Consider the following 25,746-nt stretch of genomic DNA (forward strand, 5'->3'; position numbering starts at 1 on the left):
AGCCTTAGAGGGCCAGAGTGATGCTGTCTGCACAGAAAATGGCCGACACCCTGTCTCCTGGCTACTGATGGCTTGGGCCCCTCCCCGGCAAAGGTGCTAACTGAAGGTGTTGGAGAACAAAGAGATCAGGTGGTCTCCTGGCCAGGGAAAGAGACAATGGCCAGAGGAGGGGCTGGAGAGTTTCAGTTTGGAGCTGGCTGGGGAAATGGAGCGGGGGCCCAGACAGGGCTCTGGCCTCCCTGGCCCCAAGATGGACCTGACTCAGGGGTCCTGTTTCCTATACCTACAAGCTCTGTTTTAGACCGTGTTCCTCTCATCTAATAAACCTTCTGTTTTACTGGCTGGCTGAGAGTCACATCTGATTGTGGAATTGGGGTGCAGGGCCCACTGGCTTCCCAGGAGCCCCGCCTGTGCAGATTCGCTGTGGGAAGTGCACAGTGTGAGAAGGGGATGCTGAATGCTCCGAGGTCAGACCCAGGAAGATCAAAGCTGTGTAAGCTTCTTCCCTGGGGACAGTATGCTCACAGAGAGGAGGTGTGCTCCCCAGAGTCCTGACTGGCTTCGTATGGAGTAGTTCCGCAGCATTGCCTGGTGACAGGGTATTGTGACAGGGTATTGTTCAAACTAATCTCAAGAACAGCCAGTCCAAACAACCTACTTGTGAACAACCTTTTGAAATAGGGGGCTTGATGTTAGTGTTAAGCCCTGTGGAAAAAATACGAAATGCAAAACTCAGGAGGACATTTTGTGGTAATAGAAGAGGTGAATGAAGATACACATCATGTTGAAAAGCCTCATGGTAATGCTACATGTTAACAGACTGTAAGGTCATCACAGCCGGCAAGCCACAGTAAGCATGATCTGTTGTGTAGAAGGGGAAACTGAGGCACCTCACCTCATAGTTTGGCATTCAACCATCAAATCAATCTCATCACTGAAAAACATTAATATTTGCAGTGAGTTAACACCAGGTGAAAAGGCAGAGGTGTTATCTGTGCTGCAAGAACACAAAAGTGTTTTCTAATAAGTCAGGGTAGACTTACTTGCTGACTCATAAAATCATTATTGTAGGACCGCAGTCACCTCCCATCAGCACTCACTGTGCCACTGGCAAGGCATAGGAGCAAATTTGAACAGAAATACAAAGCACGCTGGACCTAGGATTAGTTAAAGAGTCTTGGGCATTATCTGTGCTCATTAGCGATAAGAAAGACAACTCTGTAAGTTTTTGTGTTGATTATAGGAAACATAATGCTGTCACAGTGCCAGATCCTTATCCTATGCCTAGAATTGATGATCTGCTGAATTTCTGAAGAGCTGAGATACTTAGCTTTGCTTTTGACTTAGCTTTTAATGGGTACTGGCTGATTCCTTTAGATCAGGGACAGCTAAACGTACTGACTCTCTGAGCTGCATATGACAGTCTTCAGACATCCAGACAGTCTTCAGATGCTGGCGTGAGCTTTCTTGGGCTCAGGGCTTGAGCCCTGCAGGGACGGGAGCCTTAGGGCTTCATCTCCATGGGGTGCGCCTGCCGGGGCTCAGGGCTTCAGTCACGGGGGTGGAGGGAGGGATAGTGGGGCTACAGGCTTCTGATCTGAGGGTAGGGGGATCCTGGGGCTTCAGCCCCACAGGAGGTGCCTACCAGGGCTCAGGGCTTCAGTATGCCCTCCCCTCATTTTTGCCAGGGTTTGCTGTCCCCATTTGGTCACATGGTGCTGCTGGGCCCCCTACCTCCATGGCAGCTGCTGGAACTGGCAAGCTGGGAGCTGTGGGAAGTGGCAGTGGCAAACAGCTGGGAGGTGCAGGGAGAGCTGCTGCTAAAAACCTGGGAGCTGCAGGGACCTAAAACCTGGGAGCTGCAGGGAGGGCCGCTGAGGATAAGAAGGGTGTGTGCCTGGGGGAGGGGGGCATGACTGAAGCTGTTAGAGGGACCGAACCTTTAATCATGCCCCCCCACCCCCATCATCTCAGCAGGCACCAGTTTTCACTGGGAGAAGCTCCTAGCCTCACCACCTCACTGCAGGGCAGAATCTCTGAGCTTCCCCTCCCGCCCCCACATCCAGTCTGGTAGGTGGAGCATGGGGGTGGGAGTGGGGAGGTGAAGGGGGCTCTGCAAGTCTGTAAAAGAAGTGCGTGTGGTTCACAAGCCATAATTTGGCCACCCCTGCTTTAGATGATGATGCAGAAAAAAGTCTGCTTTTGTCACTGATATACGACAGTGAGTTCACAATGTTACCATTTAGGTTAATTAATGGAGAAGTTACTTTTGAGGTGTTGAAAGGGTTACAGGACTCTGTAAAGGCCTATGTCAGTGATACAGTAGGGTTCACTAACTCTTGGTCTGATCACAAGAAACACGGGAATTGTGCTGTCAAAGCTCAGAGAGGGAGCAGGCAGGCCAAACTATGAAAGCCTCTAAGTGTAAAACTGGAGCAGCCAGAATTCCTTAGCTGAGACACTGGTTACAGGGACATGGAAACTGTACATAAAAAGGGAAAAGAAAACTTGGTGGCAGATGCCCCTGCCCAGGAAAGAGGAATCTGACCTGCGGCTTTCAGGTCCGTCAGTGGCCAACCCTCCTGCAGCTTTGTAAGAGGGCAGAAGCCAAAGTGTGACTGTGTGGCTGGAAGGCTGCAGCTATACACAGACACTCAGAACATAACCTGCAAGCTGTTTGTGAGCAGGCCAGGTGGGAGCAACAGCAGGAAAGCATTGTGAGGCACCCTAGGTTGTGGGGTAAGGGTGACACAGCCCCTCACTGGTCTGGATCGCACCCTGGAATATCATACCATGACCCTCATCAACTCCCACCAGCCAAATGCATTTAGGAGAAGGAAATAGAGCTCCATTCTATATTGCCTTTTCCTCTGAACTTCAGGGGAATGTTATCTAGGTGTAACCACTCTCAGGGGATGTATATTGGACCCATGTTCTCAGGGAGGTATAGTGAATGACTATGTCCTCTGAGTATGTTCCAGGGAACTTCTGGGGTCTGGAGATCATTTCACAGGGCTGTATATCCAGATGCTATCACGGAATAAATTAGAGACATTCTGCAAGGATGCCCCTGTGTGTCAGAAACCATGATGAGGATGGTCAGGCCTAGTGGTCAGAGCCAGAGTCCAGAGCAGGGTTGGAGCAAGGCTGGAGATGGACTTGGAACAGGGCGGGAGCAAGAACGAGGCTGGAGCAAGCTAAGGCTTGGGGAATCTATTGTCACTGTCAGGCAGAGAGAGTTCCAAGCCCTGCAGTGACATGGGGGCAGACTGAGGTGCTGTTCCTCCTGTGGAGCTTATATACTTGCCCTCACAGTCACCGGACCAGTTCCTGGCTTGTGGATTGGCTGGAGCCTAGCACAGTAGTGATTCTTAGCTAACACTGCACACTTTACCTTGAACATGCCCCTCTCTTGTAGGAATGTCCACGGGACAGGTATGTGCCAGGGCCAGGTGAGGAATCAAAGGTATTATCCCAAAAATATCCACATCCCATTGATTTCAACTGGAATTATTGGTGCTCAAAATTTCTAAAAAAATCAAGCCTTCATTCTTAGTGGTTTTATACTGACCCATGAAATGTAATACTACATATGGAAAAAAATGAATTAATATCCTGTTAATAAAGAAAATCTCATATTTTTACTGCAAAAGCAAGACACAAAGTAAATTAGGTTTCATGTTATTATCTTGCATGCTCATATTTGTCATAAACTAGGAAAAGCACTTAGCTTTTACTCATAAACTACTGAATATATCATAATGAAGGGTATAGTTGTGTTTATTTTAGATAAAATGTGGTTTACAGGGTGCTTATGCATAGGGAAGCATGCTGTGGCTCACTGACCTAGGAACATTCTGGAGAAGGCCAGGGGGAGGGGTGTGAGCTCAGCATGTGGACTGGAGCACTATAAGCATGTGATAAACAAACCCATATATGGGTTTGTTTAACTCTGATTGGTTAGAAGTTCATATTATGTAAGTTGTTATATAACTTGTTATATAAGCACCATGTGCTATAAAGTAGCAAGGGGAGGGGCTCCTGGCTGGAGGGACTCTGCCTGATTCTTTGTACCAGGGTCTCTTTTTTGTGCACATGTTGAATAAAGCTTTATTGAATTGAATTGAATCGCATTGGATCGAAGTCCCCTGATTTCTACCCAGCATCAAACTCAGTGGGAACCCCCAAATCCCAACAATAAGAAGCTGGGTGGATCTTCATTATATATACTTCAATAGACTGAACTCTTTAGCCCACGTTTCTTGTTTCAGTTTATTTGCTTTGCTGTGTGTCTCACACCACCTTTCTCCACTCCGCTCCAAAAACTGTGCACTAACTGTACTGCTCCTGGGTCTTATTTAATTAAACCAGATGAGCTAAAGATCTAAAACCATCCAAATAAATATGCTATTGGCTGTAGACTAATTACAGAAACCTTAATGATTGGTTTTATTGCTGTGCTTTATTTCCAGTAGTTCTAGTCCCTCCATTGGGAAGGACAAAAACTTTCATAAAAAAGCAATTCCTTTTTCCTGTGTTCCTCTCACCCACAACCTTATCACCAACACACGTTAGAAAGGATAGTGCATTTCTTATGGCGAGAGAGAGGTCAAAATGATCCTGTACAATCTGTATCAAACAGAATCTTCTAAACTTAGGTGTTAGAAAAGTAAACAGACCAATTAGTCAAGGCTTGTTATTCTCAATTAATGTTAAAGGTGATTTCCATTTGCTATATTAAAAAATTACTTTGTCAATGCCATCAGTTCAGAAGATGGCAAAACTTCAAAGTTTCTTTTAACACATATCCTGTATTGTGCTATAATATTCACTTTACAGAGAATGCTCTCTGCTGTAACAAATCTTTTCTCTGATAAAAATTTCCCCTCATTCCATTAAACTAAATTCTAATTAAGCTAATATCAGCACTCCCTAGGCCTATTACAAAACAACCATGTTTAAAAATGATTGTGAAACGCACTTGTTTTTTTCTTTCCTGAGTGAACAGGGAAAAAATCATATTGGAACCATGTTAGGCTTTAATATTTGGTAACCAGACTAAAATACTTATTTCAGTGAGTCTGCTCATGGAATAAGGTACTATTCTGAATGAGTACACATATTGGAATCTAACTCATATTACATTTTGGTGCACAGATAGAACTCTAGTTTATAATAGAGTCTGGGCCTGGTTGACTGTGTATTTGTTTTACCTTCTTCCATGATTGGTTCAGGCTGTTAAGTTACTCTGAACCTCTTATGTCCTTTGAACTGATTATCACTGAAGTTTATCTAAGGAATTCTTATTACTACTTTGGCACATTTATTGAACTTCATGGAGTGTGTATGGTTGAGCACCTATTACTGTTATGTAAGGATATGGGGAGTGGTTGCTGAGATCATTCTCCATTTTAGAAAATTGACTTTAGACTACAGGGATAAGGGAGTGAAGAGCAGGCTCTGGTTGCTGTGTTATCTGATGTTTAAATACAAGTTTTCCATGCCTCACAGAGAAGAACAACACAGTCTGCATTGTGTAATCCTTCACTGGAGGAAATCAATATTCCAAAAGAATATCAGGTAATACTTCTGCATCTTCTAGGCATAGGAATCAGCAAAAACTGGAACTTGAAAAGAAACATGTTTTATCTAATTAATGAAGATGAGGTCACAAAGGAATTAAATATCTTCTGGAATCAAGGATAAGATCAGTTTTCTGTTTCACATAGGGAAAAACCTCCATGTGGGATGGAAACTTTGTAATATTATTTTTTTAAACGGCTTATGAATGATCATTGAATTGCGTGTGAAATTAATACAAAATTACCAATAATATCACTTTTCTTCATTTTCATTTTCTCTAAAGCAATCAGAGCCACCACTTTTACAGTTGTATTAAACATAATAGGTAATTTAAATATCCTGAGATAATATGCCTCTCTCTGAAAAGCTCAGTGATACATTATGATAGTGTAAGTCAAAGAGAATTTTTAAATTTGTGGGAAGGGCTCTAGATAAATAAAATATTCAAGCAGTTTGCTCTTTAAAGGAAGGGAAAGGTCAGAACAGGTATACAGTCTCAGTTTTGTATCAGAGGGGTAGCCGTGTTAGTCTGGATCTGTAAAAGCAGCAGAGAATCCTGTGGCACCTTATAGACTAACAGACGTTTTGGAGCGTGAGCTTTCGTGGGTGAATACCCACTTCGTCAGACGCAGGTAGTGGAAATTTCCAGGGGCAGGTATATATATGCTAGCAAGCAAGCTAGAGATAACGAGGTTAGTTCAGTCAGGGAGGGTGAGGCCCTGTTCTAGCAGTAGAGGTGTGAAAACCAAGGGAGGAGAAACTGGTTCTGTAATTGGCAAGCCATTCACAGTTTTGTGTCTGAATTATAGCTTTGGACCACTTAAATCTATTAAACTATGTTGACTTTTTTGAAAATAATAAATATAAAGTAAATGCAGTCTCATGCTTTATTATTGTCTCTCCGATAATATTTACTTTTGTCTGCCCTTCAGAATGGAATACATTTTCAGCCCTTTGTATTTCTACCGTTTTATAATCCCTTTAACCAGCACTTGCACTTTGTTCCTGTAATTTGCAAGTTGCCATTCTTTATAGCCATACTAAATTACACATATAATTTTACCCCTGTCTAACAAAGTAGTTTTATCTTCACTGGTAAGTTGTTGAAATGGCAAATCTGTTTTTGCCTGATAGTCTGAAATCATAATTCCATCAAAATGTAATGTCCTCTCTGATTTAGTATTTTCTAACCTCTAAACTGTTAAGTAAATTTTCAACAAGAAAAATCTTACCACTTCTTTCCATAAACCCTTATTCAGTAGTTAAGTGCTGTGCTGACTAGGGTTGGATTTAAGCACATGCTTAAAGGCTTTGCTGAATTGAGGTCTAAAAATGTCTGACAGCATATTAACACAGAGAAATTAGGCTCTTTCAAGAAATGAGCAAATGTATGTGATTCTTTCTCCACCTATTTTTTCAGGTTGGAACAAACCCTGTTCTGATTAAATTTAATGTGAGTTTTGCTGCTATCAGGATTGGGCCACTATTTTTCATATCACTGTATACCATTCTAAATGATATACTCTATACAATATTAAACTCTGCCGTCTCAGTGATAGAAAATGTAAATTAATTTGTTGTCTGCGAAGCTGCTATAGTGAATAGAGCAGTATCATCAGTGGTGTTGTTCTCTAAGATATGAAATACTTTTAATCAAACTCATCTCCAGGTGGTGTAGATCTGATGAGTGGGTTGTGAGACAATCCTGGGTCCACATCACTCTGCCATTTCTTTTATAAACTTACTCTGGGCCTGATTCTGCTGTGATGCTGTTATTATAAAAATGCATATCTGTGATGGGTCGGGATCGGAGACAGCATGATGAGTTAAATTCAACCCTGGTGTAAGTCCTTTCATTTTGATGGAGTTACACAAGAAACCCATTTGGTTCAGTATCTTTATCTCCACCATTTCGAATTAGATCTAAGAAAGGCAAGCCAAAGGGTAACAGGTAAAACTAACAAAGGGGGTGGAAGTAGGGGAAGAAATAGAGCATCAAAGAAAAATAATAGTAGTTATAGATGTTCATGAATACAGCATTTTTCCACTGACTGAAAAATCAGGATCCAGCCATGACTTTTGGGCACTTTTGGGAAGGTAGAATCTTAGAAGGAACTAATAAATAGGTTATATGATAATTTGAAAATATTGAGATATTGTATTTAGGAAGATTTCCTGCAAATTATTAAAATTAGCTCCAATATAGGTGAGAAAAAAAATCCTCATTCTTAATTACCAACTAGGAAGTAACCAAATATTCATTCTTTTCTTATTTTTTCTCTGGGGTAAACTGTATTGTTGGAAATCACTCTGCACCAGTGTAGATCATATGTACACTAGGGTTTCACATAACTGGCTAAAACCTCATTGTAGACAAAACCACCTCTGTTTTAGGAACAGTAACAGAATTACCCATCTTCTGGAGCACAAATAGGACCTGTGGCTTAATACGTGGTCATATAAATATTGCTAGCTTCCACATCTTACACAAAATTAAAATATATTAAAGTTACTTTTTTTTTTATTCATAGGGCCAAACCTGACCTCCATTGTAATCAGTGGCAAAAGTCCCATGGTCTTAAATTACAGCAGGATTTTACCCATAACCCCTAATTCATTTATCATCCAATTTTCTTTTTTGATGCTGGTAAACCAAGTGCCAAATCTGGACAAGACCATTGGCAATTAGGCATTAGCTAAGAACTGACACATTCCTAGCTGGAAGCCAAACCATCTCACCTGTATGTTAGTTTTGTTCAAAATAGATATTAGTCTTATAAGAATGTATTTAGTGTTCTGACTCTATGAAATGCTTGTAAATTACTGCATGCATTAATCTCACTTGTGGGGAAGGAGCCGAGATCATGACATTGGATTCTATGCTATAAGGAAATCTATGTTTTTCTCTAGGACTTTGAAAATGTTTGCTCTGAAGGAGCAACTTTCAAAAATTAAGTGGGTCATCAACAAACACTTTGTTAACTGCCCCCATACACTCATGAACAAGTATGTGCGGAAGGTCTTGTCCCATTGGTTTGCGTGCTAAAAGAGGGAAATAAAAATAGCTGACATGAAGATTTATCTCCTCTTTGCTGTTTAAACTCTCACGGGGCTAGAGGTCTCTAATCTGAAGCAAGAGATCTGCCAGGGTTATCCCTGGGTTTGCCCTGAAAGACATAGCAAATTGACAAATCACTACAACTCTGTCACGCTTAGGATTTAGACTGGAACTCATTTGTGCCTATATGTTTGCCTGATTTAACCTGTAAATAACTCATTTCTTTTTCCTAGTTAATACACCTTTAGATATGTGTGTGAATGCACACTAGACTGGAGAGTGAAAGGTGACTGTCTGTGACTCCATGGTAATATTGCTATAGAGATCCTCAGGACCGGCTCTAGACATCAGCAAACCAAGCACATGCCACAGGGGTGGCACTTGTGATCTCTGAGGTTTTCGGGGTTTTTTGCTTCAGCAGTTGCGCTCTCAGAGGTGTTTTTTGTTTGTTTGTTTGTTTTGCTTGGGGTGGCAAAAAACCTAGAGCCAGCCCAGGAGATCCTGGCCTGGTGAAATCTAGTGATAACTCATACCACCAATTTGGGGTGTCTTCCCTGTTTACGACAGTCTGAGCTGAGGAAGGCACTCACACTAGCGAGTCACTCCAGACAGCAGGCTATCTTTATCAGATATCTTTTTGACTCATGTTCAGAACAGTCTTTACTGAAATTGTGTAAACTCATTATCCTCCTCAAATTGTTACTAGCATTCAGCTGAGCTCAATTTCCCCTCTGTTCTAAAGAGTTTATAGAGAATGTTTCATAAAGGAGTTTGTAAGGAATCAAACCAATGTGTTGATATTTCTTTGTCATCTTCATCTTTCTGGATCTTTTTCTGCTCCCTATCTTCTTTCTGCTGTCCTGCCTTTCATTCCCAGGCATGCAGCAAGAAATTATTCAAGTGTTGGAATATTTCCTAAACAGTGAGGTTGATCTGCCTTTACAGGAGTCACAAGCCTTTGGAAAGTGGGGTGGGAAGTGAATATTTCAGTTGGATCACTGTCACTGATCGTTCAGTAATTTCATTTGCTGCTGATTTCTGCTGAGTCCAATATGGACACAGCAAATGAAATACATTCACTTATTTGCCTTGTCTGCTTGGGGAGGAGAAAAAAAAACCTTCCCTAAATATACAGTTTTTCTAAAGGAACATTTTAGCAGGAAGACTTTCCCAAATTTCTCACTGAATGAAATCCCTTGATAAAATGAAAAATAATTTGTTGTATTGATTAGTGATGTGAATGGTATTACCACCATGACATTGATATGCACCTCCTAACTCTTTCAGTCTCTCCATGGGAGTGTCTTTCAAATAACTGGCCTTCACCCGCACTTCTCTCATAGTAAAATCCTGTGGCTCACTCCACTTCTAGAAAGGATCACCAGCCTATTGCATCCTCTGTTTACCAACTGTATTTACCTCCTGCAGGTCCAATGGGGTTTGACCCCTACTATGGAATCCTCTCTGGGAGCTGTGACCAGCTGGTAAATGCAATGACAGAAAACAGCCAGCTTGTTCAACAATTATTGAATGATTTATTTATCTCTAGGACGATCACAAGCAGAGAGAGAAGAGTCAATGTAATAAAAAGCCTAAATATCTCAAAATAGCAATTTCTTCTCAGTTTAAGTGCTTAACCCAGGACCTCTGCACATACACACAGTATTGGGGCTGCTTGAAACAAACTGCCCCCTGCAACTGCTGCCTCCTGCTCAGGCCCCAGGTTGCATTACTATCCATTATGAAGTTCTTTTGTCTGCCCGGGGTCCGTAATCCTGATCCAGACTGGTTTCTGTCCAAGAGGGGTTGAGATTGGGGTTGGGCTTCACAGCAGTAGGCTTTGTGCTTTGTCTTTTAATTATGAGTGAATTGATGATGATTAAAAATATTATTATTCTCTTTTCCCCTGATGCTCACATAACCCCAAACACAACAGCAAATGAACATAGACATATAATGTTTATAATATACACATATATCATTACTACTTTTTGGGGCATGGGTGAAGAAGAATTAAGAGATTAAAAATCCTTTCCAGGACTGAAAGCCATAAGATGTCTTTTTCAGGACTGAAGAAAACATAATTAAAAGAAGCCCCAAAGGATCAATGATGAAAATAAAGGCACTTAGTCAAAACAGATTATTATTATTATTCAGTATTCATATAACAGTCACACACAGAAGAGCAAGTTAAAATAGAGGCTCCATTGTAATAGGTATGGTGTAAATTTATGATAGAAAGCAGACCCTGCTGCAAAGAGCTTATAGTCTATGGCTCCTGCCATGAGAGCATTTACACATAAACGTGCTTAACTTTACTCCAAGCACAAATGCATGCAGGGCTAGTAGATATAAGAAAGACAAACTTTTTTTCATGGAAGAATGAAAAAAATGGAATTTCTCAGAACTGAACTATAGGTTGCTATAACAGAAATTGCTCACAGGCATAATTTTAAAGATATTCTCAGGGTTGAATAATTAAATACCTAAAAGCTCCCTCTTGAAGGATAAACTAAAAGAAAAAATCAACAAAATAATATAAACAAGAATTAATCCTTGGGAATAATGAAAAAAAATCAAAATTAAAATAAATTCCTTCAAAAGAAAGCAAAGCTTAGGTATTTCCCTGAAGAAACAAGAACTAAATGAACTTTCTTTTGTGGAACATACAATAGAAGTTTTTTAAGGGTTTCAGCACCAGAATTTCACACTTGAGGCCTCAACTTTTAAAGTATTATTTTCCAGAGTTTTCACTAGAGGTTTTATTTTTTTCCTCCGTAATCAAAGAATTTTCAAAACTAAATACATATTTTATATTTTAAATCCTTAAAGATATTGGCTGAAAACAAATTTGAACATACATTTAAAATAAACATTTATACTTGTATGTTGTTGTTGTTGTGATTATATCTTGCTTATATTGTAGTAGTGCCTAGGAGCTTCAGTCATGAACTAGGACCCCATTGTGCTAAGTGCTGGACAAACACAGAACAAAATCTTCTTACATAGAAGATGAATCAGCCCTTCCAAAATGAAGATATTTTTCAAAAGCCAATTTCTCTAGTTGCCACTGCCAATGCAAAGGTACAAAGCTAGGGTTTGAGCCTGCAAACCCTGACCTATGTCAGTAACTTTACACGTCATTAATGACTAAACATGCTTTTGTAAGTCATTGGTTTGGAATTGCAACTGTGTGGATGTCAGGCAAGCATATGTGTGCCCAATGGGTCATCCCATTCTCCTGGCTGTAGCTCTGTTCCACACCGTGAAGTGAAATACACAAAAAATGTCTTCTTTAATTATTAAATAATGAATTAATACTTAATAATAAAATAAATTTTAATAATACAATAATAATATTTAACACTTATGTCTCCAAATATCCTCACAGTAAGCCTCACAATATCATTGTAAGATATGGAATAATTATCATCCCAGTTTTACCAATGCAGAAATTGAGGCATAGATATTAAGTGTCTGGTGTGAGATCACGCAGGCAGTCAGCATGCAATCTGCGATTAGAATTCAGGTGTTCCTGTCTCCCAGTCCTGTGCTCTGTCCACACCGCTGTCTTTATTAATATTCATATAGCCATATAACAAAAGGAATAAATACCAGAAAATAACACATCCTGTAAAGAACATTTTTTGTTATAACACGCACAGTTATTTGGTACTCTCCACATAAATTGTATATGTATAGTTAGTCCATGCATCCAGTGTGCACTCTCTCTACCAAAATGCAGAAAACAGATCTCAAAGAAAAACAAATTTTTACCTGTATCTTTAAAGAAAGTTTCAAAATATATTTAAAAAAACATACTAGAAAAGGGTCAGCCATCAGCAGTTTTGCTATTAAACTACAAATTAATTATCCTTTTATTCTGAAGGAAACCAGTCTGAGTTAGGTTATTAGAGAGACAAAGGGGTTCCAATATCTTTTATTGCATAAAGTTCCATTGGTGAAAGAGACAAGCTTTCCAGCTACATAGAGCTCTTCTTCAGGACTAATTCTTCCTGAGTTAGGTTATGGTATCCTAAAGAGGTAACAAAGATAAACTATGGTAACCAAGGCTTCCTACACCTCAAGAACCTCCAGTCCTGAAGTCAGATGGAATACTAGCAATCCTTGCATTTGGATTCTGGTATTGGCTTTTAGCTTTTTTAAAAAATCTTGTAGACTCAATTTTTCAGAATTATGTTTCTTACATATTGTGGTCCTCAATCATTTCACACGACTCAGAGGGGAAAAAAAAGAAGTTAAACATGGTCATTCTATTGCCAATGTGACAGATGTAGTGAGATCTCACAGCTCTTACAATGTACAGCCCTACATAAGCTATCTGTCTCACTGTTTTAAAAATTAAATATATTTATATTTTGATTCATAGTAAAGCAAATATAGTAGACAGAACAGAGTGCTGCAACTGCACTCAAGTAACATCATAAAAACTTTGAAAACAATGCGATATAACAAAATTGGGCCCCAATTTTGCACTCAATATGATCTCTGGACCTTCCTTACCTAGTTGGTAAAATGTAAAGAATAATTATACCCACCTGTGACGTTATATGGAATCTGGGGGACACTTTGGGGTATTATGAATATCAATGTTGTAAAATTGCAATGAGTTATGCCAGATATGCCGTGTAAGATATTTGTGAAAATGTTATAATTTGCCAAATATGATAATCTTGTTTTTATGTTTGTATCACCTTTGCATTATGGGTTATAGATATGTATGTATGTCTGTGTTTCAAAACTTGTGCTATGCTTCTGGGTGACACCCCCAGACAGTTTGGCATCAGCACTGTCTAGACTGCTTGATGGCCCATCGAGAGCCATCAGATAGACAACTGACCCACTGAAAGAAGGCAAATACATTTATGACTCAGTCCTTATGACCTATGGACAGAACTCTAAGGGTATGGCTACACTTGAAATTTCAAAGCGCTGCCGCGGCAGCGCTTTGAAGGGAGAGAGCTCTCCCAGCGCTGCACGTAAACCACATCCTCAACGGGTGTAGCTTGCAGCGCTGGGAGCCGGGATCCCAGCGCTGTGGCACTGATTACACTGAGGCTTTACAGCGCTGTTTCTTGCAGCGCTCAGGGGGGTGTTTTTTCACACCCCTGAGCGCGAAAGTTGCAGCTCTGTAAAGTGCCAGTGTAGCCATACCCTAAGGCTTTCAAGCCATGTGCTGGGCAGCTTTTTTTGGAACAAAGGAAGCACAGGCCGCATGGCAAAAAAATATAAAAGGCAGGGGTCAGAAGAACATTTTGTATACTTGAGCAGAGTTTAAAATAACTTCTCACTGTACTGGACCTAGGTGCTGATTGGGAGCCAGAGAACTGGAATGCAATAAGGGGGATGTGTTATTTCTTTTTTGCTTCTTGATAACCAGTGTGGGGATCAGAAGCACAGTTTGTGACTGGTTGAGGAGAATAACTTCAGTGTTACCCACCAGTCTTGGGAGTATCTGCTCTCCCTTTTGCAGCCTGCCCTGACCTTGGCATTTCCAGTGAGGGCTGCACTGGGCACCCCGGGTCACAATGTGGACAGAACAGAGTGCCGCAACAGCACTCAAGTAACATCATAAAATCTTTGAAAACAATGCAACATCATAAAATGTTGGGCCCTAATTTTACACTCAGTATGATCTCTGGAGCTCTCCTTACCTATCTGGTAAAATACAAAGAATTATACCCACCTATCTCAAAACTTACCTAATATTTTTAAAAACATGTCAAAATTGTCTGAAAGGTGCTATGAATGCAAATTACTATTTTTTACAGCAAACTTTTTATTGACAGTACCCATGAGGGCAAGAGTTTGTGATATAAGAGCTATTCTTGCAAATGATCACAATGCATCTTGGAGGAAAAAAACCCCATAAGCCTAGTTATACGTATGTAAATATATATACAATTATACCTTAAAAATGTAGAACCCTGTCTTGCAGTATTGCTTAATTTTAAGCACATGAGTAATCCCACTCACCTCAAGCCCCAGTCCTACAATCAAATACATGGAGGCAGACCCTTGCCCCTGTATGGCCTCTCACTGACTTTAGTGGAGCTCCACATTGATGTGAGTTTTGCCTATCTGGATCTGATTGCAGGATCAGGCTTTTAATCTTTCTATATTTGTATATGTTAGTTTTTCCCCTCACAAACACACACTTCTGGTATTTTCACAAAAAAGATTAAACTGAAAATTGAGAAGGGGAGGGATAAAGTAAAACTGTCAAGGAAACCTAATGGCATTAAAGAAGTTTGGCACAAAGATGTTTCATTATATAGTGATGCTGCCACCTTAAGGTTAAAAAAAATCATTTGCTTTTCAAACTTTGTACATAATTATACAAAGGCCTAACATTAATGTGTGGTTGCTGAAATTAAATTTTAGACATTTTTATACAGCCCCAGTTTCTCAAATATTGTTGATACTCTCACTAACACTCCTTTTATTTTCTGTGTTAGGTTCCTAGTACAATTTTATATGCTTTGAAATTAATAATATATTAGAGGAGACCATGAGATGTGCTGGAAGCAGCCAGTGTGGGAGAGATCAGTGTGTTAGTACAAAGAGAAATAAAATAGAAATAATTTTAAAAAAAGCCTTCTATCCAAGGATTTCAAATCTCTTTATAAATATTAATGAACACATGCTCAACCCCTACAAATACTTACACACATGCTGTACTCACGTGTGTAGTCGTGTGTGACTTCACATTCTATTGACTTCACTTCAATTGAAATGGGTGCCTAACTACCTTAGGCTCTTTTAAAAATCCTAGACTAAATTCCCTGGTCAAAGATGGAGTTTTAGATAACGGACTCATAGAGATCTTGGGATATTTATTTATTCTATGCTCATTAAATGAATAAACTTTAAATGGCCAAATTATAATGACATTGAGATCATAAGTCAAATGCAAGATCTTATTGCGAATATAGGGATAATTACTTTTCCAGTTACATATGGCACATAAGGGGCTGAAAGCATATTTGTTCGTCTGGAATTGCAGGTTTAGTATAAAATTGGAATTTATGTGTAAAGGAAAAGACAAGCAAATCTTTCTGTGAGAGCTGTGCCATAAAAAGCACTATGTACCTTTGGACTGAGACTTTTATCTAGCAGGATAAGTGCTATATAAGTTTAATCACATTAACCAATGGATTAAATGTCACACACTCAGAAGAGTAATTAGTATATTTAATCAAACATAAACTGATCATGGAGTGAGAAAACTGCAGTCTGAAAAACTAGGGCTCTCATCCCTCAAGGAGCTCCATGTGGGTGGATCTTTGCATCTGTGTGGAATTCATTGTGTGATCGAGGCCAGTGGCCAGAAGTTATGCTGAGGGAACATTGTTCCCATAGCTAACATTTTTATATTCAACAAATTAATTGAATTTCATATAGAGAGGTCACAAGTAAAGGGAATCCTTTTGGCAAAATTTTCCCATTTGAGCCCTATATGAGCTCAGGACCCATCTGAGAAGAACAGATCATGCAGTGAGGTGAAATTTCATGATTAACCTAAGGAGAATAAACCTTGGGGAAAGCGAAGTTCTGAGCGGTCAGATAAAACTAAGGAACTTCATTGAGAGTTGCCTATTACCAGGTTAATGATGTGAATTCTGATGACCCAGGTGAATACTCTGCAGCTGTATTACCTTTCACAGAACTGAAAATGGACTCCCACATTCTCTTCAAACAGACCAAACCCTAGAGATATGTTTTCCTTGTTTCTAATTAATTCAAAGTTCTGTATGCCTGAAGTTTTAACTCATTGAATTCCCTTGTTCCTTTTGTTTTCCCTTGTTCCTTTTGTGGCCTGGAGGTTTCCCACCACTGCTCTAGTGCTTTGTGTTTTATATTCTGCAAGTACATACATGTATTTACCTTTATATAGTCATCCAATCTACAGAACAGTGGTCCTAACATCTCTTTTGTATGGTTCTTAGACATGGACTCTTTATTGACAGCATATTGAACAGCTTGAGCAATTTCATATGTGTTCCCTCCGCTTTAATAATGAGCATTCACTAGTGGGACAGAGTGACCAGTATTAAAGTCCTTGAGAGTAAACACAAACAGCATTGAGGAAATGCTCTTGAGAGCGCAACTTAGGTGGGCTGAACATGACATCAAAATGGAAGACCACTGCCTCCCAAAACAGAACTTGTATGGGGAGCTGAGGCAGGGCAAAAGAAAGAAAGGTCATCCCTACAAGCACTTCAAAGATAATTTGAAGATCAGTCTCCAATGGGCTGGCATCAATTAAAAAAAACTCAAGCAAATGGCTCAGAACAGGACTCACTAGCCATCTCTGACAAGATCGGCATGCAACAGATTTGAATGGGATCGACGAAATCATCTCCAGGCCACATGTGAAAGACGCCACGGAGCTGCATTGTCAAATGTCATAGATCCGGACTTCTCATACCCTCAGTGCAGCTGACTGCGTGCATCAGAGTTTGGACTTCAGAATCATATGCGTAGCCATAGATGAGAATTGGGACAATAGCAGCAGCAGCAGCAGCAGCAGCAGCAGCGATGGACTACCAACAGTCATATAATAACTCATGCAACCTATGGATGTCAAGGAATATATATTTTTGATATCCAGTTGCTCCAGTATTGCAGTATGATGAATTCGTTCTTGATAAGGTTTCGCTATGGACTTGTGTACATAGGAGAGTTATATTCATATAAGGTAAGATATTAACTTAAATTGGTATATGTTGTACAGCACTGGAAACAGTTCAATCTAACCTGGAAAACGCCACTCTTATTCTGGACCAAGAGTGTCCACATAGGAATTTATACCAGTTAAACTGTAGTGGCTTCATTGTTTTAGTGAAATTACACTGGTAGAGCTTCCAGCGTAGACAAGCCCTGACACGAGCAGCAATTGTATGGTGAAGTTTGTGGTGAAACAGGCACTGTGTGTAAAATCCTGGACCCCCAAGGTTAATAGTGTTTTGCAACTGACTGCAGTGAAGACAGGATTTCAGACTGTGTCTTTGGTAAGCAACTTTGGGAGGAAGGATGGTATTGTGGTTAAACCACAAGACTGGGACAGTTGAACTCTCTCTTGACACTTGTCACATTTCCTGTGTGACCTTGAGCAAACTACTTTACTTCTCTTTACTCAGTTTCCACATCTGTCAGCTGGAGATAATAATACTTACCTGCTTCACAGGGTTGCTGAAAGCTAGGTATATTAATGTTTCCAAAATACGTTGAAATCCTTTGATGGAGAGTGCTATAATGTATTCTAAGGTAATATTATTATGTACTCCCATGAAAAGACTATCTCTTCCTCTCCCACCTCAATATCTAAGGACTGAGTCCTTCTCCTGAACACTATATATAGTTTCCTCAAACTTTGCAATCCACAGTCCAAAATATGTACAACTTACAAACTTATTATATTGTTGAAATTCAGTTTTTAAAGTCAGCATGTTAGTAAGGGCTTACAAAAACCAAACCAAAACTATAATTTAGTGCTAATGTACAAAATTCTTCTCACTCACTTAGGCCAGATAACATTTTTTTAATGGTAAATAAAATACAATGAATCTTTTTCATTATTCTCAATCATTGTGGTGATGCAAAAGCTAAGGTTGTGTCTGGTCTGGCAAGTTTTCAGGAGTAACTTTTAATATACCTTTACAATATATCCTTTTGCACATATTTCAAAAGGTTTTTGCTTAATTTTAGAATGTAAAGGAATCAAAATTATTCTTTTTCCTGTGCATGGCATTGCAATAATCTTCAATTAAAAACAACATTTTCTGGCCATTCAGACCTCTTCATTTGGGCCTTGTACCTGCAAACATTCCCTCACATGCTATAACATTTAGAGCTATGAGGAGGATAGAAATTCCATTTCACAAAGCCTTTTACGTATGGCTGTGAAGCGATTTAAAAAAAATTAATTGCCATTAATCACACGATTAAAATAATTAATCACAATGAATCACACTGTTAAACAGTAATATACCATTTATTTAAATATTTTTGGATGTTTTCTACATTTTCAAATATATTGATTTCAATTACAACACAGAATACAAAGTGTACAGTGCTTACTTTATATTTATTTTTAATTACAAATATTTACACTATGTATTTCAATTCACCTAATACAAGTACTATAGTGCAATCTCTTTATAATGAAAGTTGAACTTACAAATGTAGAATTGTGTACAAAAATAACTGCATTCAAAAATAAAACAATGTAAAACTTTAGAATGTACAAGTCCACTCAGTCCTATTTCAGCCAATCGCCCAGCCAAACAAGTTTGGTTACAATTTGCAGGAGATAATGATGCCCACATCTTGTTTACTATGTCACCTGAAAGTGAGAACAAGCATTCACTTGGCACTATTGTAGCCAGCATTGCAAGATATTAATGTGGCAGATGCACTAAAGATTCATATGTCCCTTCATGCTTCAACCACCATTCCAGATTATTGCCATCAGCACCTCCACTTCTAGATATTAACATGTGCTTAATAACTATACACTTCATACTTAAACATCTGAGCCATCTTATCCAGGGCTACACATTTTATACACATTGACTCAGGGAACTATATTTTCTAGCATATTCTGAGCACAGATGTGCCCTGTAAAAAAGACAAATCATAACAATAATCATTGACTTTATGGACTCTGTGGATGCAATTTCTGTTCTTTGTTCTGGAATTGGACAAGATACAGATGAAATCCTACAAATTTGATGCGCACACACATTTGAGACATATAACACACTGTTTCATTCCTTCCTTTTCTCAAACTCAGAACAAAAAATGACAAAAGAAAATGGTTTTCAGTTTAAATGTAAAATTGCACAGCAGCCATTGCTCTACAACCCAGCATGGGGCAGAACCTGCCACCACTTGGGGGCGGGGGGGTAAGTGATCTTCTCTCATCTGATTCTCCTTCTCTATCCATCCTGACCTCTGTGCTGTTTTTCATGGTGTCAGCCATGACATTTATCCCAATCTCCTGAGACCATTTGCTGGAGTCTCAGAGAACTGGCTGCCTTGGTTTTACGCCCCTCTATCAGAGACGCCTCTTTTTGCAGCATGCAGCAGCCTGGTCTGCTGGATAGGGAGCTGGCCCTGGGTTCTACTCCCCCCATGGACTTCCTATATGACTTCAGGCCAGTGCCTTAAGAACAGACTTTCAAAACCTTTTAGAACCTAGGCATCTAGAGGGGTTTACAAAGCACCTAAACTAGGCACTTTTGAAAATCCCACTAAGTGCCTAAATACCTTTGAAAATCTGGCCTTTAGTCTGTGTGTCCCTCAGTGTCCCATCTGTACAATAGGGATAACGCCATCGCTCTACCCCATTGAGGGGCTGTCAGGAGAAACAGGTTAGACCTTGTCAGGCGCTCAAACACTATGATGATGGGGCCACATAAGTATCACAGGTAGGGTAGGAACCTCTCTGTACCACTGCTTCCCCTGGTTTTGCGCTCTTTTCACCTATGCCCCTTTTCTGAAGGTAACTTTGGCTCAGAGGGGTTGGCTGTGCTTTTTCTGAGTCCCTAAACCAGTCCCTAAACCAGTGGTTTTCAATCTGCGAGTCGTGACTCAGTAGTGGGTCGCGGAATGTTAGGCACTGTTCATGGCGGCTCTGGTCAGCACTGCCCACTGGGCCGTTAAAAGTCCCTTTGGCGGTGCTGCTCGGCGAAGGCAGGCTCGTTCTTACCAGTTCTGACATGCATTGTGCCCTGGAAACAGCCAGCAGCAGGTCTGGCTCCTAGGTGAGGGGGTCACAGGGCTCCATTTGCTATCCCTGCCCTGAGCTCCTGGGGTGGGGGGAGAGTGCCTGACCGTGAGAGGCACGCAGAGCCACTTGCATACCTCTGCCTAGGAGCCAGACCTGCTGATGGCTGCTTCCGGGCTGTAGCGTGGTCCATGGTGCCAGGACAGGCAGGAAGCCTGACTTAGCACCGTCACTGCACTGCTGACTCGGAGCCGCCCGAGGTAAGCCTGCACCCCAATCCCCTGCCCCAGCCCTGAGTCCCCCCAAACCTGGAGCCCCTTCCTGATCTTAAACCCCTCATGCCCAGCCCTGAGCCTGCACCCACAGCCCAGAGCCCTGACCCCCTCCTGCACCCCAATCCTCTGCCCTAGCCCTGAGCACCTCCCATACCCAACCCCTCACCCTCAGCTCCATTGGGTCATGGGCATCAATAATTTTCTTTAACTAGGTCGCCAGAAAAGAAGTTTGAAAACCAATGCTCTAAAACAACCCCTCTGCCCCTATCCCCACCCTCACCCTGGGGATTCCAGTTTTACAGGCTAGACTTCAAGGCTCTTAATCACCAGCCCTTTATCTTAATCATCTTGCCTTCGTTTGTAAAGAAAATACTGGCTCTCTGCTCCAGGGGCACCTCTCCTCTGCAGAATTTACATTTCACACTAAGGCATGTCTTCACTGGTGGCAGCGCTTTAACATGGCTCGTGTAGTCACAGCATAGCGCTGGGAGAGAGCTTTCCCAGCACTCTAAAAAAACCCACCTCCGCGAGCGGAATAGACCCCACCGCTGAGGCACTGTCTACACTGACACTTTACAGTGATGAAACTTGCAGTGCTTGGGGGTGTTTTTTCACACTCGAGAAAGTTGCAACACTGTAAAGTGTCAGTGTAGACAAGACCTAATGCCGTGCTGTAGTTAAGAGCTCTACTTGGGAACTTGCACACCTCCTGTATGAAATTTGGGGGAGGAGGGCCTCCCACCTCCCCGTTCCCCCAAATAGCACCCCTGAAAGGCTATAACAGCCTATATATATTTTAACACCAATTTTTTTAAGCTAACTTTTATATTGCTTGGCAAGGTACTTTCCTCTGGTTTTAGGAAGACTGGTCTTTCATGCTTTGTTATTTTACAAAGTCTTGTATATTCCCTGCAGGAAGTCTGATGTTGGAGCATGTGAGTCTCTCTTCTGACAGTCTTTCTCATGATGACTGGCACTTGGCTGTCTGGGTGGTGTAGTGTTTTGAGGGTCTGTTCTGACATCTGTTGCTTGTCAGCCCTCAGGGGTAGCCAAACTTACTGACACTCAGAGCCACATAAGATAATCTTCAGAAGTTCAAGAGGCAGGCATGCCTGGTGAGGCTCAGGGCTTCAGCTCAGCAGGAGGTACCTGCTGGGCCTTGGGGCTTCCATCCAGGCTGCTCTTCAGCAGGATTGGGGCTGAAGCCCTGAGCTCCCCCACCTCAAGTCTGATCGGTGGGGAAGGGAGTGGGGGGCTCTGTGAACCACATTTTAACTGTAAAATAGTTGCATGCAGGTTGTGAGATGCAGTTTGGCCACCCCTACTATATACATTCAATGTCCTGCTGATCAAGTCTCAATGGTGTGAATATATCACCATCCTCCAACTCTGTGTTTTTGTTTTGTGTTCCTAGGGGAAAATACATTTGCAGTTTTGGTGAAATAACTTAGTAGTGAATGAGTATACATGAATGAAGATTTAGTTGCTCAATACATGTAGCTTAATTCAAATTGCATGATTTGTCCTGAGGAAATAGTTTAATCTTGATTTAAAAATCACAAGGTTTTAAAAAATTAATAAAGCTTGGCCTTATTTTATTTTCCTTCTGGTTTCCGAGTGTTTGAGGTTGCATTTAGATGACACTTTCCAAGCATTTGCAGCAGTCAGAACTAGCAGCTTTCTTTTTTTAAAAAATGAAATTTAAGAGTGTCATCTAATCCCATGACTCCAGCAGCTGGGGCTTTACGAAAAAACCACAGAATATTGCAAGACTCACAATAACAGGCATATTCAATATTGTTCTGGAACAGTACAATTTGGGATGAGGAATGTCTCTGAATTCCTGGGAGCACTGAGACCATCACCAGCGATGGAGAGGAGGGAGTAAACTCTCCCAGACAGTGCAGGGACAGGAAGGGCCAGCCCAATTGCATTTCTCACCTTACTGCGAGCAGGGGTGAAAGTAACTTACAGGACCTACCAGTACTGCCGGAGTCCTGAAGAGGGCATGGCCTCATCTAGAAGAGGCGTGGCCTCTCAAGATTTAAAGGCCTTGGGGCACCGGCTGTGGCTGGGAGCCCGAGGGCCTTTAAATCAACCAGGGGCTCCCAGCTGAAGAGATGGCTGGGAGCCCCCCCTGGACTCAGGAGCAAATTAAAGGGCCTGAGGCTCCTGCTGCCTGGGGAACCCTGAGCTTTGCGGGGCTGGGGCAGGGACTTAAAGGGCCCAGAGCTCTTGCCGCTGAGGGGAGACCCCACCCCTTTAAATCCTGGCCCCAGCCCTGCCGCTGGAGCTGCGGCTGGGATTCAAAGGGCTCTGGGATGCCCGCAGTGGCAGGGAGCTCTGAGCCTTTTAAATCTCAGCTACGGCTGGGATTCAAAGGGCTCTGGGCTGCCCACAGCCATGGGGAGCTTTGCGCTCTTTAAATCCCAGCCCTGCCTGGCTGCCAGAGCCAGGATTTAAAGGGCTCTGGGCTGCCCGTCCCTGCCTCCAATTCCCCTGCGGCAATGGAAAGCTACAGGGCGGTGCTTGGGGACAGTAGCTCATGCAGACTGCCTGTCCTGCCTTACTTAGGAGCTGCTGCTGGAGGGGGTGCCCAAGATAAGCACCAAACCCCCCTATCCACTTCCAGTGTCTGCACCTACACCCCCTCTCAACACACCCCCTCTGCCCCCCAACTTTCCTCCTGCATCTCCCACACTTCTACACAGAATTTGCACCTGTCACCCTCTCCTCTACCCCCCCACCCCAGCCAAAAGCCTCAGGGAATGATTCTAAAAGGCAGGAGATCAACACAGAAATTGTCTTTGACACAGCACATAGCTGCACAGGTTTTATTAATAATAGAATGGTGTGAGGGGTGCTCCAGCCCCCACTCCCAGAGTCTTAGGCGTGGGGGGAAGGGCAGTTCTTTCTACTGCCCCATCAGCCATCACCCCGTCCAAACTGCGTCTGAGCAGCAGTGGCCAGGGCTGATCGGGCAACACCTGCATGGCCAGGAGCAGGTGAGCGCCACAGAGCAGACGAAGAGGGCGGGGAAAGGCGCAGCCGGCCGGAGCAGCAGCGAGTGAGAGCAGCTGCTGCAGCAGCCGCTTTCCTTCCCTCGCCTGCCCCCAGAGCCGCTGCCGCGGGCAGCAATGACCTGGCTCGTCCTCTGGCCAAGTCTGACACGCTCAGCTTCGTCTGGACCACGCACTGTGTCGCTACAACTTCCCCGAGACCACCCAGTGAGTGGTGAGCTCAGCTGCCGGAGCTGGGCAGCGGGGCGGCTCTAGCCATTTCGCCGCCCCAAGCACGGCCGCACGCGACGGGGAGCGCTCTGCCCTCGCCGGTCCCGCGGCTCCAGCGGACGATCCGCAGCACGCCTGCGGGAGGTCCACCGGCGCCGCCTGCCGCCCTCTCGGCAACCGCAGAGCGCCCCCGCGCGGCCATGCCGCCCCAAGCGCGCGCTGGGGCCTGGAGCCGGCCCAGGCCGCAGCCGAGGAGCTTCCTCGCTAGCGCACTTCGCTGGGCTGCCCGGGGCCAGCCCCGCGCCTGGGGGAACCCCTGGGACTCTTCCAGGTCAACCCGGGCACTGCAGCGCTAGGGAGCCGGGGCCGGCTCTCAGGAGCCTCCGGGTCGTGGCGGCTCTGACTTCCGTAGTTGCTTTGGACCAAGTTCCCCGGTGTCCAGCCCCCTGCTCCGCGTGCAAGCGGGAGCTGGTGAGTTGGCTTCCCCAGGGAAGCCCAGTGCCGCGCAGATTAAGAGGCGCGGATTGCTACTATGTCGCCTCCTCCCCCTCCCAATGCCGCAGAGAAGTGAGGCCCCGCCCATTCATTATTGTGCTGACGTTGAGCTGCCAATCTCAGCCCAGAGGTGTCTGCAATCCTGAGCTAGTTTTGTGCAGGGGTTGGGGAGGCTGCAGACATCTGCTGTTAAATAGCCTTGCATTTTAAATTGTGGCCAGCTAGGCAAAATTATTTACCAGTACTTGAAGCCATTTTATCTCTGATAGTTTTGAAGCATAATAGTGACCAGGTGGGATGTACTTTGGGATCTTATGTAAGATCGGCCATACTGGGTCAGACCAAGGTCCATCTAGCCCAGTAGCTTGTCTACGACAGTGGCCAATGCCAAGTGCCCCAGAGGAGTGAACCTAAAGATAAATGATCAAATGATCGCTCTCCTGCATCCATCTCCATCCTCTGACAAACAGGCTAGGGACATCATTCTTACCCATCCCTGGCTAATAGCTATATTATGGACGTAGCCACCATGAATTTATCCAGTTCTCTTTTAAACATTATTATAGTCCCAGCCTTCACAACCTCCTCAGGCAAGGAGTTCCACAAGTTGACTGTGCACTGCGTGAAGAACTTCTTTGTGTTTGTTTTAAACCTGCTGCCTATTAATTTCATTTGGTGACCCCTAATTTTGTATTATGGAATAAGTAAATAACTTTTCCTTATCTGCTATCTATAGATCACTCATGATTTTATATACCTCTATCATATCCCCCTAGTTTCCTCTTTTCCAAGCTGAAGAGTCCTAGCCTCTTTAATCTCTGCTCATATGGGACCCATTCCAACCCCTACATCATTTTAGTTGCCCTTTTCTGAACATTTTCTAGTGCCAGTATTATTTTTTTTGAGATGAGGAGACCACAGCTGTATGCAGTAATTCGAGATGTGGGTGTACCATGGATTTATATAAGGGCAATAAAGATATTCTTAGTCTTATTTTATCCCCTTTTAATGATTCCTAACATCCTGTTTGCTTTTTTGACCACCTCTGCACACTGTGTGGACATCTTCAGAGAACTATCCACGATGACGCCAAGATCTTTTTCCTGACTTCTTGTTTGTAGCTAAATTAGTCCCCATCATATTGTATGTATAGTTGGGGTTATTTTTTCCAATGTGCATTACTTTACATTTATCTACATTAAATTTCATTTGCCATTTTGTTGCCCAGTCACTTAGTTTTATGAGATCTTTTTGAAGTTCTTCACAGTCTGCTTTGGGCGTAACTATCTTGAGTAGTTTAATATCATCTGCGAACTTTGCCACCTCACTGTTTACCCCTTTCTCTAGATC

General features: G+C 42.4%; 1 protein-coding gene across 1 annotated transcript in view; it reads left to right on the forward strand.

Annotated features, from left to right (window-relative positions):
- Nucleotides 1-723: 723 nt before the first annotated feature.
- Nucleotides 724-25,746, forward strand: part of NT5DC1 (5'-nucleotidase domain containing 1) — a 279,569-nt gene continuing 254,546 nt past the window's right edge. The window contains 3 exon segments of the mRNA XM_075064566.1: nt 724-799; nt 23,632-23,850; nt 23,853-23,898. Coding sequence (XP_074920667.1) covers nt 724-799; nt 23,632-23,850; nt 23,853-23,898 — 341 coding nt within the window.

Source organism: Chelonoidis abingdonii, chromosome 3 (genome assembly GCF_003597395.2).
Source record: "Chelonoidis abingdonii isolate Lonesome George chromosome 3, CheloAbing_2.0, whole genome shotgun sequence".
Classification (NCBI taxonomy): Eukaryota; Metazoa; Chordata; order Testudines; family Testudinidae; genus Chelonoidis; species Chelonoidis abingdonii.